At 30.4% G+C, this 22,356-nt stretch overlaps 2 protein-coding genes across 3 annotated transcripts in view; one reads left to right on the forward strand and one right to left on the reverse strand.

Annotated features, from left to right (window-relative positions):
- LOC127734761 (uncharacterized) lies at positions 1 to 11,763 on the reverse strand. Its single transcript, XM_052244771.1, has 6 exons — positions 11,583 to 11,763; positions 8,660 to 8,886; positions 7,924 to 8,120; positions 7,263 to 7,366; positions 5,463 to 5,586; positions 1 to 3,507 (listed from the first exon to the last, which is right to left on the reverse strand). The coding sequence occupies exons 1-6, from the start codon at positions 11,729 to 11,731 to the stop codon at positions 3,442 to 3,444; spliced, it is 867 nt and encodes a 288-aa protein (XP_052100731.1). The 5' UTR covers positions 11,732 to 11,763; the 3' UTR covers positions 1 to 3,441.
- Positions 11,389 to 22,356, forward strand: part of LOC127734760 (protein rolling stone-like) — a 20,597-nt gene continuing 9,629 nt past the window's right edge. Inside the window, exon 1 of one of the 2 annotated variants that reach the window (XM_052244770.1) lies at positions 11,389 to 11,487. The gene's annotated coding sequence lies outside the window, so the exon portion shown is untranslated. Of the gene's footprint in view, positions 11,488 to 21,744; positions 21,948 to 22,356 lie in introns of those variants that run through there. The other variant, XM_052244769.1, reaches the window with a different exon arrangement.

Genomic DNA, 22,356 nt, shown 5'->3' on the forward strand with positions numbered 1-22,356 from the left:
TCAGCATTTATTTATTTATTTAAAATAAACTTTTGTATGTAGTGTATAAATAAAAACAAAAAAACATATATATCTATAGACATTACATTGTACTCCAGGAGAGCTGAAACTGTTTCTGGTGAGTTTACTGTTGTGTGATTCTAAGCTTATAATGTTGCTTTCAGATAGACATATACAATAAAATAAAATGCCGATTAGTATTGACTTGATGCATCTTATATCTCACATGTTATTTCGTTTAATAAGTACCTTTACATAGGGACTTCAAATATGAACCCAAATATAATTAGATTAGAATAACAGTTTTAGAAAATTTCAAAATTAATTGCCAGAAATCTCAATCCATAGCCTCAAATTTGTAAACAAAAATATTAAGGTCACTTTTTTATTTATTTGCTTCATATATATGACTCAAAATACAACATATTTATAAAAAAAAAGATAATAATAACAAAACAATGTAAAACTGTCTCAACTCTCCTTGCATATTTCAAGGTCTATAACAGCACTTTCATATCAAATAAAAATATATTATCAGTATAGTAGAAAACAATAAGAAACCAGTGAAGTTACATAAGCAGACATTTGTAATTCGCCGTTTCAGAATCTTATTGAATTCTGGGTAATATTTTCAAAACTGTACAAAAAGGCTGTGATTGGCTTACAACATCCCAAACCATTGTTGTTTTCATTTTGGGGTACGAAACAATGATTCTGAAATGGTGAATTTTAGAACTTTTAAAGGCATATAAAAAAAAATGTTCTATGCAGTAATGCCTTGCAACTACTTAAAATATATTGCAGAACAGTAACAACTGTTGTATAACCTACTTCTTCAAGATTTTTGCAAGGCTCTGCACTTTCCTTTCATATAGTTTTTTTTGTTAAATTTTTATTTATGAAACACTTTTTTTTCAACAAGTATATCTAATCTTATTTCCCGAGACCACTCTATACAGTAGTTTAATCAGATAGGTTCTTCAACAAATCGTTTTTTTTATTTCTTGATAAAATTAGCCAAACTATAAAGAAAATATATCATAGAAAAAATTTTTTTTTCTGTTCTTTGAAATCACTACCGGTACTCTGCATGACGTCATATGTGAAATTTATAGAAAAGATACTCTTAAAGTACCGTGTTTTCTTACATGCAGAGAAATTAAACCAATAATGGTAATAGTGTGAGGAGTTGGTTTTTTGGTATTCTTGCAAATGCATCACCCATACAAAACAGTTTAGAATAATTTTTATTTTTTACTATCAAACACTAATAGTAACATATATATAAATATGTTATTAAAATAAACATTATACAAAACATTTAGAAATGAGATATTAGCAAATTAAAAAAAATCAATTACATTTGCTAATTTGAGTTTATGAATGAAATTGGAATGTTTATCAGATTCGAATGAGGAAAATATTTCCAAGGCAAGAGATTCATTTTATGCTTAATTCAAATTTATTTACCAATTTATTGATACCAGTACCATTATCAAAATAAGGAGAGGTGGTTTTGTACATTTTGTATTTCAAAGCAGTCAATAAATATCATAAAGGGATATTCATTCTCAGCAGCCAACCGTTTTTTTTTTTGTGTTTTTTTTTTAAATTGGAATGAGCTTACAATTTTTTCCAAATGCATATTATTGATTTTGGTACTGAAATTCTTTCTTTTATAAATTGAAAAAAAAAAGTATCAGTTTTACATATATATAAATATTATGCAATTGGTTTACTGTTTTTTGTTATAATATGATCGTTGCTATAATCTTCTTTTAACAAATCAATGAAATATTAGTAGATCTTAGATTCAATCTGATAAAGTACTCATTATTTCTATGAAAACACATGAAAACTTCAAATAAAAGTTAAAGAAATAAAACTTGGGAATACCAATATTCTACCATTGATTTTTTTATGTATCTTCTTTATTTGCTGCAGTATTTTGGATATTTCAGAGAAAAGTAATTTAAATACATCTTGAAATTCCATGTTATACAAACTTTTACTTTTGTCTTTTTTGTTTTAAAATAAAATAATTTACAAATAATGGGGATACTTCAATTTGGAGTAAGACCTTTAATGATAAGAATAAAACAAATTCATAAATAATACATAAATAAAATGGTAACCAAATGACCTCTAGAAGTAAACATAAGGTTATCAACAATAGAAAAAATTATTAGATTATATTCTAACTTCTCGCAGCAATAACAAATAGAGCAGATACATATCCTCTTTTCTAAAACACATTCTGAATTATCAAGGAGATTAGCACATATTCCCCAGAATAAATCATATAGCTCAGGTTTCATGTACTTTTGTCTTTAGATGATGGGGTTTTTATCTAATTCAAAACTTTTAACATGTTCCCTGAAGTCAGTATCCCCTCTCAAGTAACTGGTCAAGATTGGATAAAATTTTCTTTCAGATGTCCACAATATTACCTCCCCTTTGTAACTTGGTTTAGGAAAATAATAAGTCTTTAATTAATGCACAAAAAAAATCCAACCCAAATAAGAAATAATCTTATTGGTTAGCCAATAAATATGCAAAGTCTCCTATGGTCCCTTTTAGAATTAAAATACCAAATAGTTTCATTTACACATCTTGGAACATTTGGCTTAACCATTGTTGAACAGTATGGTCATGCATCAACTTTTTTCTTTAGTTCAAAAACTTGCAATAAGTATTAAAGGGATCAGAATCAAAACAATTTCCCCCCATTCTAATGTGATCACACATGACCAAATGCAAAGGACAATTGTTAAATTGCATCAATTTATAAAAATCATAGATTGAAGGGTTCAGTTTGGTAGAAATTTGCCTTCGAAAGTACAAAATTCTACTTTTTTTAGTGAAAAACGAGGAATTTATGACATAAGAATGCTCTGAAAACTATCAGAAATATTCTCTGTGCTTTTTATAAACAGTCTGACAATCTTACAACAGTTGTTCAACTGTCAAAGTAGATCTGGTGGTTGAATTAAGCTGAAAATAAAATACATTTATGTATTGCATTTTTGTTGGCCCTCATGATCAGTACATACAAGTTAAATAGTTTCTAATCACTTGTTTAAGTTGAACAGAATTAAATACAACATGTATTCAAATGTTCTCAAAGAAATAATTTTAAGTATGTTAAGTGTAAGCAAATAAATTTTTTTAACATTTTTTCATAATTCTATTCCTTTGGTTAACAGATGCACTTCCAAATAATGTTAAATATAGGATTATTTGAATTGAATTTAAAAATGCATCATAAAATACGCCATAAACTTTAAGAGGGATAGCCTCACTAAATCATCCTCTAGTAATAGTTTTAAACAAAAGATGTTTTGTTGATGGTAGTTTTTTCTATTCTTTCAAATCAAATGACGTGTTATCTGTACATCTAGTTAACCATTTAATTTCTAGATCCTGTGTTCTGTCATTTTTTCATATACCATCGTAAGTCCTGGTCATATCAGTCTTGCCACATTTTAGGGTAAAGGCAATACCATCCTATAAAAGAACATATGAAATCTTACTCAGATATGATCACATTTTTTGTATTTCATAATTGACTTTTTAAAATCAAGGAACAGTATCCCCATCCCTAAGCAATCTATACATTTTTCCAATACTTGCATTTATTTTCTCAGAAATTCACAACAAAAACTATGTTACACACATCTAGAAAAATATTATGCATTAAAAAATGCAGTGGTATTGGAAGATTAATAAAGGCAATACAGTTGAACATTTGATTTTGACAATATGAAACTCTCTTTCAACATCAATATAAACGATTCATTGAAATTTGTCCAAGCCGACCAATAGCAGTATGACAAAGGGAAAATGTCCCTTTTTTCATGTAAAAAATTTCATTTGTCTTGTCTGAAATCACATAATATTCAACTGAATAAAAAACGACCTTATAGCCCTTTGATTCCATAAAAATTTCATCAAAAGATGTTTTAATTATTTCTGTAATGTTAGGACATGCAAACAAATGAACATCAGAATACCTTGTTAAGTTATTTAAAGACGACTCTAGAAATATAAAAGGCTTGATCAGAAATTGCTTACATCCACTTCATTTGAACTTTAGTGGATAGTTGTCTCATTGGCAATCATACAACATCTCCTTATTTTAATATTGAAAATATGTCTGCTCTATGTTAGGAATAATGTCAGTGGTTGTCTTTATTTCTATCTAAGTGAATTTTGTCCTTCACATATGGTGACTTCACTTGTTTTTACTTGAAATTTTGTCAAAAACATTACCGTTGGTACTCGAGTAAAAGTCGATCCGACTACAAGTCGGATGCCCTTTTTAGCTTAAAAATCTAAGGATTTAGTCTTGACCCTCATATAAGTCGATCATGTTTTTTTTCTTTTTACCAGCAGCAGACTGTTACTGACCATCGGTAATATCAATGCAAAATCCAGGAATTATATTCATTTTGTGATCCATTCATGAAAGAATGTTTGTTTGTTTAAATTTAAAAGATGTTCATCATGACAATTAATATTGTTGTTAATAATAAAGATGTATTCATTTCTTGTTTTGTTCACTGTTTGATTTAGCCATGTGTTGTTTACGTAATGCATCAATGATTTTGTAGAATGTGACTAACCACCTATTGTTAGAGAAAACCTGAATAAATTAAAAGTCAAACAACACTTGATGAAAATGTTTTTCACAGAATTAATGCATAGTTCAGTAATGAGCACACTTCATAATTCTTTTTAAATTGTTATGATTAAATGATTAAAAAAATCAAGCGAAGCTAATTAACTAATTAAAAGAATTCCAACTCTTTAGTATCGCCTATTTACATGTCACTGATATTTTCCACACCTATAGTGAATACAACTCTTTTATTAGTAAAATATGGAGAAACAAGAATGTGTCCATAGTACACAGATGCACCACTCGCACTATCATTTTCAATGTTCAGTGGACCGTGAAATTGGGGTCAAAACTCTAATTTTGCATTAAAATTAGAAAGATCATATCATAGGGAACATGTGTACTAAGTTTCAAGTTGATTGGACTTCAACTTCATCAAAAACTTCCTTGACTAAAAACTTTAACCTGAAGCAGGACAGACAGACGGACAAACGAACGGACGCACAGACCAGAAAACATAATGCCCCTACTACTATCGTAGGTGGGGCATAAACAAATTTTGCTCTGGATACTGTCTTTTGATTATAAAGTAGCATCTGTCCAAGTTTTTCAAATAATTCAATGAAGGCTTGATAAAGTTATTGATGTCTTAAAATCTTTAACCACAGACTGAATCTAAATGTTGACGCCGTTAAAGACGACAGAAAGTAGGATGTCTTGCTTCAGCAATTTCCGTTGCAAACTGGCCAAAAACCAATGACTGAACCTAAATGTTGACAACATAGAAAGAATGAAGAATTTTTCTTTGCAGACAAGATGAAAAGAAATATAAAATACTAACTGTTATCAGAACAGGTAAATCTATCCAAAATTCGGAATGTGGCAGTACTTCTGGGCCTCTGAATCCGTAACAAAATTTAAATGTACAGCCAAATAAAAAGTATGTTGACACAACAACTACAAATCTGAAAAAGAAACAAACATTAATGATTGTCTGATTGCCCATGACAAGTGAAAGTAAATGTAAAAAATATAAGTTGAAAACATGGAAAAATACCGAATCTAGCCTCAAGTAATTCTCTTTTTATCAAAAAATCATCGTTCATCTCAATCAGCCTTGACAATATCGTCTATTTCACTGAATTTTTGTATACTCAGTATTTTTCCTGTCTAACCAAAGCCAATTCAATACTGTTGGCTAATAAGAGTATGATTCAGTTCTTGATGCACATTTTTTTATCGACCATTCATATGAGACCTAGCTATTTAAGGATCTATTAAAGAATGCACAACACAATAATATAAAACTGAGATCATCATAATATCATCGATGTTGAAATCTCAAACAAATACAAAATTCAGGAAATTAAAAAAATATATAAAAAAAGTTTAATAAGGCCTTCTCCTGCTCAGTCACTAATTTATTTCTATAGTTATTTGTGGATAAAAACGTGTCCACATTCTGTTTTCTTATGCAGTATTATGCATATCAAAACCAAATCAGTATAGATCCCAAACTCAAGACGGACTTGACAGCTTACACTGGGGGAATTTTTCAGTGGTACAGTCAAATCTGCCTTAATGGTCACTTCGTTTCAGCGGTCACCTGCCTCTAACAGTCACTTTCAAACCCTCCCAAACGTTTTCTCTATATAATTTAACTCGTTTCAGCCGTCACCTGTCTAAGGCAGTCAGCAGTCACCTAATTTTCACCCGAAATCGTCAAATCAACTTTTAACAATGGTCACTTTCTGGTTTTAAACAACAAAAATATAATCATGACGAAAATATGTGTGTTCAGTATCGAGGTCAAAATGAGAATTAGAACCCGTTTGCAACTGATATCGCACATTAGGAGGTGAATTAGTGAAATTCTGGTGTTCCACTCTGTTCAAGTTCCACTGAAAACTGCATCATCGACTTATTGATCCTCGAATATAACTATTTCAAATGTTTTCTTAAAATTTAGAGCGCTGGAATCCGCCATTTTTTATTTGTCTTCTTACACTAACGATACAAAACAATTTGCCCCGATCCCGGCCATGTGCGATGCCAGAATCAGATTTTTTTTTGGAACCTCATTCAAAAGGTCACCTCTCTAAATTGAGCGGTCACTTTTGATACTTCCCATGAGTGACTGCTAAATATAGGTTTGACTGTATTCAGAAATGAAAACCTGAACTCTACAAAATTAATTTGCATCCATCATGACAGAAATTTCGTTAGCAAGTACAAAATTGACAAGTGGTTTTCTCTTTCGGACAAATAAATATCATGGTCTATTGACCAAATTTTTGAAAGTGGCAAATTGTTAAAAAAGTTAAAGTCGAACCCTGCTTAGTTTATGTTTTTGAAAGTGAAACCCAGAAAGCCACTTTGATCAAAATTTAATATCAGGTTCACAACTCCTGTAGAAGAATCTTCAATTTTCGATGAATGCTGAAAAAATATTTTTTGCATATTAAGCAAATTATCAAAGTGTGACATGGATGATGACAGAAGTTATCCAAATGCAACATTACAGCTTTGGTGGGAGGAGACACAATAAATATAACAGCTATGATATCAGATGTCATCCCTATGTGTTTCTACATCTTCTATGGCAGGCAAACCATAAACATTACAGGGATCTTAGACTTACATAATAATTAAGATAGACCCTAGACTTAGACTGTTATCTTCTGGTACTGGTTGTGGTGGCGCTATGGCTGTACAGGCTCCTTCATACTGAACATGTACAGTAAACTGAAAAAGAAGTGTATTGGAAATGCTTTTTTTATTTCAATGGTTGTTCATTTCACAAGATAAAATCTACTATTTAAATGAAATTTTTAACTTTTGATTCCAATTTTGTCTAATATTAGTGTGATTGAAATACTATGCTTTAATAAGAAAAACCTTCACTTAAAGGTTTCCAATAAAGAAATAAAGGTGCTATACAGAAATCACAAAATTATACAATATTTGAAAATGTCTCATTCCAAAATAAAATAGTTCTGACAACTTTTCTTAGTTTCCAATGAAAAAAATCATTGAAGGCATGTATGAGTATAAATCTACATTCAAATTAAACAGATCTCTGACATGAAATGGAAACTCTATCCATGAACCAATACAGTTTTGATAGACATTTTAAATAGTCTGTTCAATTCCAGATGTAAAGATTTTTTGAATGGAAATTAATTGCTCTACTTGGTTCTTGAATACAAGATTGAAAATATCATACAGTAAAAGGTAAACAAATTTATATGTATATGTTTGAATGTGTTTGTGTTATATCAGAAATAAAATTTATACAATACCTTGCATTTACTTTCATCAAAAGTAACATTAGTTATATAGTTAGAAGGCAGTGATGCTGTTTTACCGGGATCTACTGTTTTCCATTTCATATTTCTATTGCATTGGAAATACACCTCTGACTGTAGCACACATATAGTCTTGTTATCTTTCATGGTGTAGTTTGCCCCACTGTCAAAATTTGCTTTAAAGTCAGTACCTAAAAATCAATCAAATTCATAACATATTACATTGACATTTAAATTGAAAATGTGTCCATAATTTCATGATTAAGATAAAGTAGTGAACATATCCCTTGCAGAAAACTGAATCTTTACAGATGATTAGACTCAGGGCTACCAAAAAAAATAACAAAAATTCAACTGTACAAACCCTTATGAAACAGATTTGACTAAGATTAATGTAAAATTTATTACCAAATTATTGGTATCACATGTTAGTTTTGCCAACAAATTTAAAAAGATTTAAGTATGTTAAGGTTCCATTTTTATGTTACCAACTAATGATTCCACATCTGTTTTCTGACAAGATTTGACTACAAATAGATATACATGTATAATATTTTGGATTGTCACTGGAAAACCAACGGTAATAGATAAGCCGAGATATTTTCTTGGAATAGGCCATCTATGGATCTTTTTTTCTACTGTAATTTTGAAAGAGTGCAACGAATTTACTTCTTTATGATTTTTATCAATAAATAAAAAAGATTTGTATAAATCAAATACAGTAATTTACCTGTCTTTCCTTTTATTGTTGAATAGGGGTTTTTGTTAGGTATTTTCCCTACACTGTAATTTTTCGTTATTTTTGCTCCAGTTCCATTGTAAGTCTGCACACATATACTAGAACTATTTCCACATTCCATACTAGTTTGTAGTCCATGACAGAATCCCATGAATACAGTACAGTTTCTATATGGATTCCAACCAATGCCTTCTTTCTGTGATGTAAAGGACCAGTAACTAAAACATATTAAAATTTTAAAACTTTGGCACAGAGAATTTTAGATATAATGATAAGTGATAACTGAACCTACCAAGTTTGAATTAAGCCTACCAAAGAATTGTCCAATAAAAGAACTGGCGTATAGCATAAAATGTACATGTACTGTAAAATTTATAATGAAAAGTACATTCAGATATGTACCATTTTTATAAAAAAAAATATAGTCAGTTATGATGTTATCAAAAATGCCTTTTAAACCAATTTCTCATGCATTGCAGTGGGTATTATTTGGTTCAAATCTTTTCATATTCTTTTCCTTTTGAGAGCTAATTGTGGTGGTTTATGTTTTTGGGATAGTATACAATATTTTTTTAAATGACTTTAGTATATGTTTTGAAAAATCCACAGCTTGACCTTCAGAAACACCAATGAAGTCTTCATCAATCATGTTATCAATGCCATACACATCTTTAAGTTTTCATGAAAAAAACATAAGAAGAAAAGCAAGTTGTTGCATTTCCAACAAGAAATAATTGTAACAGGATGCTGTTACAAAGTCTCCCAAACATATCCCCATAAGTATAAACCTCTTAGACTCTCCCTATTGAATAAATTGAAAAAAAAGTTCAAGGTCATAATTGACCATTGACCTTTTGACCTTTCAGTAGGCCATATGTTTCAATGGTCATTAATGAAGAACCCCATGTGTCTATCACTAACTGTTCTCAGGTTATAAAGAAGAATAAGAAGAAGAACTTTGATTGGAAGACTTAATTACATAACTTTACAAATAACAATTTTAGATTTTTTCATAATAAATTATGTACTCTGGATTTCACCCACATCACCAGAATTTGAATCTCTTATAAGGATTCCTAGCTAGCTGTATTGGCTATTAAATTCTGCATCACAAAAAATTTTCAGGAAAATATATTTTTTCTGTATACTTTTACAAAATGATTTGATAGAAAAGAATTATGATTTGTTTAATTCGGCTTTGAATAGAATAATGATAAAAATAATTTTTAAACTCCATAAACAATTAAGTCTTTGGGGGATGACCATTTGCTATTCCTGGGGAGGAGGATTTTATACGGATCGACTATTCATTTTCATGTAGATCAGCAGCTAAGCATGCTTATTTTTTCTGCAGCTTTACTGAGCCATAATTTATTTTCACTATCATACAAAATTATATCCTGCATTTTGTGCCCGCCCCCCAGAAAATGAAATGGTCATTCCCTTAAATGCCATTTTAAATTGCTTAAAATTATTTTTGACTAGTTGGCTACAAATACCTGAATCGAGTGCAAGACTTTAGCTAAAATTTTAATATATATCTATTCAAAAAATGTTGGCTTTGGCAAGTATATTTGATTATAGAGCTGCTTTGGCACAAAACATACAAAAGTTTTGTTTAATATCTTAATACAAGGATCTATTCTCATAATAAATAAATTACTTCTATTATAAAATAACGTCAAATAACTGATGCTTTGTTTTATTTCTTAACAATTGTAGAATATTTTGTTATATTAAAGTCCATGTATTGTAGAAATGGATGTCTGTGATATATTTTAATAGCTCATCTTTAAAATTTGACTTTTTTGGGACATTGCATGCTAAGTACTTCATGAGATTTTACTTTTTTCACTGGAAACTTTATCTGTTGACATATATAATGTGATTGTTTTATAAAAATTTAATAAATTTAGTTATGTTGAGAGATGCACATTATGGCAAAATTTAAAATTACAAATTGTTTTGTCTCTTAGAAAGCGTGTAAGCTAGATTTCTGAAGTCCGGAAATAATTACGAACTTTTGAAATATAAAAATAAGATGTGCACTGAACACTGGTATGAATTCCAATGAGACAACTGAGACTCCATCAGAGACCAAATGACATCAAACTTAAAAGTTTACAACTATAGGTCACCATTATAACTCTTTAATATTTAACTCTTTGAAGGCTATTTAAGTATTTTACTTTTCTACGGAAGGCCTTCCTAAAAACGCCTTACAGCAAAAATATTAAAATAGCCTTTTAAGACATCATACTTTTTTGGACTAAGATTTCTGTTGCTTTTTCGCAAAATGGGTGCAAATTGGATATTTGTTTTGGTGCAAATTGGGTACTGAGAGAATACTACACAGTGATCATGTTATACCTTTTTTTTCGCTTTAGATACTTCCGAGGCGTCCAGCAATAAAATATTAAAAAACCGCACACGACGTGATAACTTTTTGGACTAATACTATCTTTCATTTTAATACCTTTGCAAAACATGAAATGAATTTATAACCTGCTTTAAAATGTAATTTTTCAGTTCATGTTTTGTTATGGTAATTTTCCTTGAAATTTTCTTGCAAATTTATTGTTAAAAATAACACAGGAATGTTCAAGGGAGGAAGATTAAGTGTATGTAGGAGAACAATGCTTAAATCAGAAAAAAAACTCCCTCCCCCTTTTCAACTGCAATATTAAAGGGAGATAACGTTTTCATCAATGTGTAGTCATGTGATTTCTAAATGAGGTCATAATGGAGTCAGCGAAATTGTAAACAGAGGAAAAAAGTAGTGTAGAAACCTGAAGTCGTATATTTTGCTCAAGATAAAGGTAATGCCTCATATTCAAGTACGTTTTTAAAAATAGAAAACAAGGAAACTGAAACCATATGAAAATATTTAAGATTGCTGTGATTGTTCGCCTACCATTGTGATAGATTCCCAACTTTAAAATTGGAAAACGTATCATTTGGACAATTGTCACAGTTTGAAGGTTTTGTCACAAAAGAAATAAGCAGCATTGCTCCTAAAAGATTCATAAAACACTTGGAAAACATTTTCATTGTCGCCACCATTTTTTATCATGTGACGTCTCGTGGTAGTTTTATATAGCGGGAAATTTAAAAAGGAATAAAAAGAAAAATTGTGTTTTAATTTTGAAGCTATTTGAACTTTGTAAAAAGATCTAATAAATCATAATGTCCATTTAAACATTCATTGTTTTTGATGCAATAATACAACTATTTTACCTTCTGTTGTCAACATCTCCACTTTATAAAGCCATTAAAGGTGATGGCCATTTGATGAACTAAGATTTCTGTTGCTATTTCTGTTGGTATTCGGGGTGGGACTAAAAAAAATAGAAATGACCACAATAACAACAAATAAAAGCCTTATTCTGAAAGGAGACTTTCACTGATTTTGGTTAATGACAAAATTAGGGGATGGAAGGATACAGAGCCAGAGGCGGATTTAAGGGGGGGGGGCCCTTTTGAGGGAAAAATTTTGTTGATTATTTAAGGAATCACTGAAGCATGAATGAAGTGGGCCCCCTCTTAGGCAGTCAGTGCCCCCCCCTTATGAAAATTTCTGGATCCGCCACTGGGATATAATTGTTCCTCCTGAAAATACTACCAGAAGTTCCTCTAAAATTTGAAAAAAAAGTGTATTTTGAAAAAGTCAAATTTAATAAAACTATAATTATTTATAAAAACATCAAAAAACACAATACTTCTGAACAACATATAAAAAATGCAATTTTAATGATCGATGTCAAACAAAAATATTTTCAAATATTATTTGATCCTAGGTTGTGCATTATTTTGCCTATCCTGTTACCATTTACATGATTTACATAAGAATTCTTTTACTATAGTATAAGGTATGGACAAAATTTTAAGCAGCAAGATTGTTTTTCATGAACAATGAAGTGGTTTTCAAGAAAAAATAACTTCTATATATTTTCTTTCTGTGTATTGATACAAATGTAGATTGTCAGTTAATTTTTCCATGTTCATGTTGTACCGAAAAAAGCCTCTTAAACTTAGCGTGAAAATGTTGTAAAAATAACTACCAGCCAGGTGAGTCTAAGCATAGATATAATAGCCATAGATAAAGTACTGAACCCACATCAAAAGCAGATGATATTTGCCGAAATTTTTTCACCCTCTTATTATATACATGTCACGCTTGGTGTTAATTAGCCTTCATTGGCAATTGCCGTCTATCGATATCTAATAAATTGTGAATTGGGAGAGTAATATGTCATTCTTCGGACAAGTTCGGTAGTTATCGTTATCTTCCGGTACATCATTTTTTTTTTTGAATGTTTATATACGTGCTTAAAATACAAGTCAAGGTGATCGATGTATAATTACATTGTTCTTATAAGTCCTGAATATTCATCAAATATTTTCCACCGAACGTTGTGAAATCAACGATCATATAATAAATCACAGTAATAGAAAATACACAACTAGTTTCATACCAAACCAAAGAAGTTATAAAAATAAAGTACACAAAAAGTACGTTGACAACTAAACGGGCAGACTTACGGAGGGTTATATAGCCGTATTTATAGTACGAATAACACCCCTAACACAATTCTAAGAAGGATATATATTGTTTACTTCAAAAATGAAATCGACAATCAGATTAAACCATCCGCTATTTAATTGCAAAACAAGCAACAACAAAAATGTAAGCGGAAAAGTATTATATATATAAAAGAAAAAAAATCAGAGACATAATAATTGTGCTATTTCCCAATTATTTAATGTATTCAGTATGTCCACCACTTACGTTTTCTTCACCAAACGGCGTTTTAAAATTTATAATGTATTCATTTTTTTCTCTTTATTTTTCAAAAACTTCGTGTTACCGTTACGACAGAAAGTTTCAACACTTTTTTTGTGTTCTAAAATATAATAATTTCTTTTTTCTGGTCTAAAATGTGATTATACTGTTTTGAATCTCGATAAAAAAGAATTGTCTTTAACTCGCCATAGAAAAATTCGACCAGGTTCAACCTCTTAACCACGTATACCATCAGTAGTTGATATGTCTCCTCTTGTCAATCATACAGGTCTTATTTCCCGAGTGCAACCGATGCAAGTGCTATGGCAATTTAATTTTACGTGCCTGTTAAGTCCATTTTCCATAATTTCTCTATTCTATTATTTCAACAACAGCATAACCTTTTTATTTGTTGACCGATTTCTCCAAATAAATTACAATCCGAACAGTTTTTACAACCAGACGCTTTTCATTGCTACCGCCTCACAGCATATTTTTACTTGAGACAGGTAACGCATATTAATTATCAGCTGATAAGACGCGTGCCCGATAATTTAAATATAATTATGATAAGAAATTAGTCTATTGGGAGGATGTCGGCAGATATCATCTACACCACTTCACGCCGTGCCGTGCGTTTGATATTTCAAAGGAAACTACATGGGGCTCAGTGTGATATATTCTGAGTACTTTATCTATTGCTATTATATCTATGGTCTAAGATACCGAATCATAATATTCAGTATTTTTTAACTCTTTCTAATAAACCCAACATCAAATACATCGTACACTTCCCTCACATATTGATTTACTGTTGTCATTATGTTGTTGGTAACAGGAAAGTACCTTTAGGATATATACATGTATATACAAATGTATACATGATATACATGTACACTATATCACTTAATGAAGTTCTATCCTGTAACTTGTATTTTCTGTCCTGTTACCAATATTAAAGCAGTATTTTGTATTGTGTGTGCCAAATTGCAGGGATAAAGATGTTGTATTGGTAGCCATTAAATTAGTTCAAATAGTCAAACATTTTCAAAGATCTTCCTAAATAAAATATATTTTTATACACCATTTGAAGAAGTTTCAAAAAAATATAGTCTTTCCCAAGACAGTAACCTTAATCATAGTAACCATGGTAAGAGGATAGATTATAAGTACTTAACAAAAAAGACACATCTCTATATTTTTAACCATTTTGCAGATTCCAAGGCAATCCCAAAAATTAAAAAATATAATTTGAAATATGTAGTAACCTGATACTGTACACACATATATTTTGCTAAAAAAAAGAAATTGGATTGATTAGACTTTCATGAAATAGATGTACCAATAGTGACCATTTATTAATTTATACTGATCTACAAACTCGTAAATAAAAAAAACTTTATTATAACACTTAAAACACCTTTTTAGCTCACCTGACCTGAAAGGTCAAGTGAGCTTTTCTCATCACTTTGCGTCCGTCGTCCGTAAACTTTTACAAAAATCTTCTCCTCTGAAACTACTGGGCCAAATTTGACCAAACTTGGCCACAATCATCATTGGGGTATCTAGTTAAAAAAATTTGTCCGGTGACCTGGCCAACCAACCAAGATGGCCGCCATGGCTAAAAATAGAACATAGGGGTAAAATGTAGATTTTGGCTTATATCTCTGATACCAAAGCATTTAGAGCAAATCTGACATGGGTAAAATTGTTTATCAGGTCAAGATCTATCTGCCCTGAAATTTTCAGATGAATCGGATAACCCGTTGTTGGGTTGCTGCCCTTGAATTGGTAATTTTAAGGAAATTTTGCCGTTTTTGGTTATTATCTTGAATATTATTATAGATAGAGATAAACTGTAAACAGCAATAATGTTCAGCAAAGTAAGATCTACAAATAAGTCAACTTGACCAAAATGGTCAGTTGACCCCTTAAGGAGTTATTGCCCTTTATAGTCAATTTTTAACCATTTTTCGTAAATTTTTGTAATCTTTTACAAAAATCTTCTCCTCTGAAACTACTAAGACAAATTTAACCAAACTTGTCCACAATCATCATTAGGGTATCTAGTTTAAAAAATGTGTCCGCTGACCCCGCCCGCGAACCAAGATGGCCGACATGGCTAAATACAGTACATAGGGTAAAATGCAGTTTTTGGCTAATATCTCTGAAACCAAAGCATTGATAGCAAATCTGACTAGATAAAATTGGTCATTAGGTCAAGATCTATCTGCCCTGAAATTTTCAGACCAATCAGGCAACACGTTGTTGGGTTGCTGCCCTTGAATTGGTAATTTTAAGAAAATTTTGCAGCTTTTGGTTATTATCTTGAATATTATTATAGATAGAGGTAAACTGTAAACAGCAATAATGTACAGCAAAGTAAGATCTACAAATAAGTCAACATGACCAAAATTGTCAATTGACCCCTTAAGGAGTAATTGCCCTTTATAGTCAATTTTTTACAATTTTCATAAATTTTTGTAAATTTTTACAAAATATTTTCCACTGTAACTACTGGGCCAAGTTCATTATAGATAGAGATAATAGTAAGGAGCAAGAATGTTCAGTAAAGTAAGATCTACAAACACAATTTTGTCATGAATCCATCTGTGTCCTTTGTTTAATATGCACATAGACCAAGGTGAGCGACACAGGTTCTTTAGAGCCTCTAGTTTCATTAAAATTAAAATGTTACGATAGGTTTCTGAAATTTTTCTTTATTAAATTGAACCACCTGTTTCTGTTTAAATTAAAATTCTATGTCATTTATTTTGTCGGTAACAAATAATAGCATTCTGGGCATATTATTTTTGCTGGGAAAAATATTACATATAATATGTAATATTTTTCCCAGCAAAAATCATATGCCAGAATGTTTCTTCCTGGCATTTTGAACTTGTATTCCATGACATTTGCATCCCAGTCGATATCAACAGATCTAAAGAATCTTAACTGTCAGCACAGGCACTTGTCTCTGAAATTTTTCTTTCCTATATACCTTAATATAACATGTTATATTAAAGTATATAGGTATTTTTTTTCAAAGACAAGTGCCTGTGACTGTCAGGCAGTAATGTGTTCAGCAAGTAGTTCTTAAGGAAAAAAAACACCAGTGTAAAATTTCAAAATTGTGGTTAAAACATTTTATTTTTAAAAATGAGAAACCACTGTTTTTTTTTACTAGGATTTCTAATTAGTTGGTATCAATAGATATTACTCCCAGTATGTAGGTATAATTTGCTATTCTAAACGGTTAACTTCATCCTGTGTCAAAAACTAATGGTTGCCCACCATTTACAAAACGTCAAAAATATTTTGTGGATGGATTTTACCAAAACTTTATAATTTATAAAGAACAGATCATGAATTAATTCCTGGTGTAAAACAATTACCCATGAACATGATAGTTGCTTACAATGTAGGATGTACATGTGTTGTAGCGGGGCCCCTGATGAAATGTCAGTTTTCTAGTCTTTAAGATATCTTACCGGTATATGTTTATTAGATATATTTATAAATGTGAATTATATTAGATTAGATATTTATTGTATTGTCTGTTTTATTTAAATCAGTGGAGATAAAAAAATAAATAGCATTTTTATATGATAGCATAAAATTTTCGTTCGTTTATTGCTATCTCATCGTCGTCGTCGTCCGAAGACATTTGGTTTCTGGACAATAACTTAAGTATAAGTGAATGGAATTCTATGAAATTTAAACACAAGGTTTAATACCACAAAAGGAAGGTTGGGATTGATTTTGGGGGTTATGGTCCCCGGTGCATTACATTTGCGCGCATTACCATTGCGTTTGTGCGCAGCTTTTGATTACATTTGCGCGCATTTATTTGACAGGTAAACTTAGGTAAACTCAGGTAAATACTGGTAAATACAGGTAATGATATTTATTTATTAATTTATTCAATTATTTACAAGTACAAGTACCCCTTCTGTAAGTACAGATAAAAATGTTAAAACATAGCTAATCTAAACAGTAAAAGTACTGATAGTACATGACTTTACATGTTGTTACATGCCGAAAATTTGAAGCCAATTGCTTTGAGAAATGAAAGTCTGTTAACTTCTACATCCTGGTATTTTCTGAATTGCTCCATCAAATAATCTGTTTTCTCTTTTTCACTTCTACGCACTACTGCTGGTGTATCAAGCCCTCTTAGTTTGATGTATGTGGTGGTCTGGAATTTTAGAATAGTGTCAAGAAACACAAAAATACATGGATGTGCAGAATAAAATGGCTCATTGTAGTGAGCATGAAATGATTATGGGCCATTTGTAGTACGCCTGGATTCTGCTGATGGTAGTGATGCCCAAAGACTTGGGGAATGTAAATTTCTACTAGATAATCTGCAAACTTCACACAACGCTGATCATTTGGAACATCTTCAAACATTTCCTTTTTTAAGAAATGCCAAACTAAAGAATTTCTTCAAACACAATCCAATTTCACATTCTTTGTTCTTATATTAAACACTTAGAATTCAATATGAAAAATATATAACTTGAATTAACAAATATTTTTAAAATTAATAACCTACATACCCGGTAGTCATATTTATTATGAAAATTAACAAATTATAGTAATATTTATATTTTTATATTATTCATATGTATATTACCTTTATTTTTACCCGAGTTTACCTGTAAAATAAATGCAGAGCAAATGTAATCAAAAGCTGTGTGCAAACGTAAAAAATATTAATCCCCAAATGCACACAAACGTAATGCGCCCATGGTCCCAACTGTTTAGGAATTGGGGGCCAAAAAGGGGCAAAAAAAAACATTTTACTAGTTTCTGGACAATAACTTGTGTAACAGTGAATGGATTTCTCTGAAATTGTACCACAAGTTTCCATACCACAAAGGGAAGGTTAGGATTGATTTTGAGGGTTATGGCCCAAACCGTTCAGGAATTAGGGGCTAAAAAGGGGGGGAAACAAGGTTTTCTTGGTTAATGGACAATTACTTAAGTACTGGTCTATGGATCTCTATGAAATTGAACCACAAGGTTCCTTACCACAAAGGGAAGGTTGGGTTTGACTTTGGGGGTTATGGCTCAAACCCTTTAGGAATAAGGGGCAAAAAGGGGGGGGGGGGAGGTTTTTCTGGTTTTTGAACAAATACTTAAGTATTAGTCACTGTATCTCTATGAAATTATACCAGGAGGTTCATTACCACACATGGAAGGTTGGGGTCAATATTGGGGGTCATGGCTATAATTGTTAAGAAACTAGATGCCAAATAGGGGCCAAAAAACAAGACTTTTCTAATACTGTCTAAGCTGGTTCTAACATAAATTATTTTTGATCTATATAAAGAAACAACAAATACTTATGTGGCAGGAGATACACACCAAACAGGGTAAATTTTTATATATATAGTCTGTAAACTGATTTACCAAGTATTGCGCAACAGCAAGAAATCTTCAATTGAAAATAAATACAAATCGTTTAACCATTTTCAATGAGGACTAATTTAAAGTCTTGAATTGTTGAGGGTTCTTACCATGTATTACTATTTGGATATTGGGGCCCCGTTTTTAAATAGGTCTACATTGAGGTCCAAAGGGTCCAAAATTAGACTTTGTTTGATTTCATCAGAAATTCTTTTGGTTCTATGATATGCTGAATCTAACTGTGCATTCAGATTTTTAATTTTGGGCCCTGTTTTAAATTAGTCCATATTAAGGTCCAAAGGGTCCAAAAATTAAACTTTGTCTCACCTAGTTAAATCATTCTGAACTAAGTGTGCACAGTAGTATGTAATAACTAGGTAAGACTAGGTAAGACATGTGCAGTACTGATAAATACGTAAAATAATATACAAACTAGCCGACATTGCGAAGGCTTTATATCCAGGTGAAACGTGCACTAATAATAAATATGTAGAATAAATTTAGAAAAATGAATATTTTAATCAACAAAAATATATACTCCCTAAAACCTCATTATATATTCAAACGCCTGTGGCAGTAGCAAACGTACAATATGTCAATACACACTTAATTAAGCTACGCCTCCATAGCATATTCATCATTACATGTTCAAAGGGAAATAACACAAATTTAATAATACAAAGCAGACCTCGCCAACTACACAAAAAATAAATATGTTTCTCCCTAAAGTAGTTTTGATTGTTTAAAGCTAATCGACTTTAAAAAATTCACTGCAATTATGTCATCCTATGATACCACTTTTTAAAATAATTCTACAAACAAAAAAACATATTGTAATTATTATTAAACATTTTTAAATGCCAACTATTAAATAAGAATTAAAATCTAATAAACCACAGTTCCCATAATTCAAAATATAGTGCATTACAGATAGCAGTTACCCCACCACCCCCTCTTTTTAACAGGTTGATACATGCTAAGAAAAATACAGATAAAATATTTCTATCTTATTTCCTCTCTTCATTCATTTTCAGTTCACTTCTACTTATTAAACTATATATATATATGTCATTAGATTTTTGATTGCTGAATCTAAACATGTATTTAGATTTTGGATATTAAACCATAAAAGGTTAATGTCCATTTTCAAATTTTTAAATTCTCAGACCACATTCATTCTGTATCAAAAACCTATGCTGTGTCAAATATTTAATCACAATTCAAATTCAAAACTGTATCAAGCTTGAATGTTGTGTCCATACTTGCACCAACTGTTCAGGGTTCGACCACTGCGGTCGTATCAAGCTACTCCAGGCGGGGTGCACATTTTTTTGGTATAGAATTGTCCAAAAAAATTTCACTCACTTCACTGACACTAATTCTTCCATTTGAAGCAATTATGAACCCCTGTTCTTTAAATTTCCTCCTTGAATGTATCACCTTTAAGCATTGCATGGTAAATGTATATTGTTTCCTTCTCTGTATCTTTGTCTAATTTAAATGGTTCCTGGACTTAATATTATCATTAAGTCCCAAAATGATTTTATAGAATACATTTTTTCCCTCTATCTAACTAATTATGAAGTCAAAAATATGTCTTAAAGGTATAATGCGGATTCATTTATTTTATGGGTATCAATTTTCGTTGAATGAGAAAAAAATGTATGTTCATGGATATTTGAATGAAATTTGCTGATTTGTCAAAGTCTGCAAACAAACCTTTAGAAAAATTGTACTTTGATTTACATTTGAAATGGTGGCTCACTATTACCCATGAAAATGGTATTCAAGGAATAATAATGAATCCACAGTTTAAGACACCTTGAATGTTGAAAAAAAAACATAGGTACTTGGGGACAGGACAATTTTTTTTTAGCTTCACCCTTTTTCCCAAAATCTTATATATCAGTGACTGCTGTGGATAGTAAATTTGGAATTGATAGAAAATTGCAAATACAAGTTATTTCTAGTATATTTATGTTCATTTGATACAGAAAAACACAAAAAATAATTGAAATTAATAGAAAAAAAAATAAAATAACAGATTTTGGAAAAAGGGGGAAGCTAAAAGAATTTGTCCTGTCCCCAAGTACCTATGGAAAAAATATGATGTGTCATACCATGGAAGTATCATATTGTCAATATCATACTTCCATGGTCATACTGATATCATCTGTCCAGATTGAATTTATAATATGGTGACTTCCAGCATAAAAGACAAATGTGTTATCTATAGATGATTTATCCTTTTAAATTACTACCCTTTGAATTAAATTTAACTAAATGTACATATATTATTTTAACTTAACATTAAAATCTAAACATCTATAATTTTCGATGACCATAAAGAATGTTGAGAAACACTAGACGAAAAGATAAATCCTCTGTTATGTTGAGCACTCATTTGTTGTGTTAACAAAATTTTTAAAAAAATGTAATAAATTGGAATTAGGTTTAATGTACATGATGTATAGAATGATGTAAACTTGTGATTTGTTTAAATATGAACTTTGATCGTCTATTATAACAAGTATTACTTATAATAAACTTTAACTTTAGTTACTTCCTAGATTCCAGAAACATGATTAAACTGTATATATAGTCTTTAATAAACAGTCTAAAGTATGATATTTCTCTAATATATATTAAATAAAACAATACTTATATGTTAAATTTAAGTATGCAATAATATAAGTTTACATTTGTATTTAATTCCCTGTGAAATTGTATCAATATTTATTGATCTTTCAATAAACTGCTAGCATTTCATATCATATGAAATAGTAATTACCTAGACTGTTATTTAAAATTAGGCTATATGCTTCAGTACATTAACTTCAAAATATTTACCTGATCTTGTCATTGTTAACTATTTAAGTAAAAAGGTTATTTAAAAGTTATTCAGTGATGGCATTACCACATTAATGTAACAGATCTGGAATTACCGTAATGTGAAAAATACACATGCTTGTCTGACTAAATGAATTAAAGAGGAACCAGAATTTTTGCTGCAATATATTGGTACAATACTACATAGATACCATACATATAATATTTTAAGAAAGATTTGTAAATATAAAGGTAGGTGAAAATTTGTGTACTAAAATATAATTGAATTTTTATATGCAGTATAAATATTTGCATTTTTAAAGTTGTGCTTTTAGAGACATAAAATTTAGGTATTCCAGATAAAAGAAATTATTAATTTTGGACATATTTTTGTAAGAATTATAACATGGTATAAAGTTTTGCCATAGAGAAAAATGTAAAATCACAAAAATACTGAACTCCCAAGGAAATTTAAAAAGGATAGTCCCTAATCAAATGGCAAAATCAAAAGCTCAAACACATCAAACGAATGGATAACAACTGTCATATTCCTGACTTGGTACAGGCATTTTCTTATGTAGAAAATGGTGGATTAAACCTGGTTTTAAAGCTAGCTAGAGACATTTAATAAATTTATCTTGGTCTTGTCTTGGAATATATA

This window comes from Mytilus californianus, unplaced genomic scaffold, assembly GCF_021869535.1.
Source record: "Mytilus californianus isolate M0D057914Y unplaced genomic scaffold, xbMytCali1.0.p SCAF_3, whole genome shotgun sequence".
In the NCBI taxonomy this organism is placed as follows: domain Eukaryota; kingdom Metazoa; phylum Mollusca; class Bivalvia; order Mytilida; family Mytilidae; genus Mytilus; species Mytilus californianus.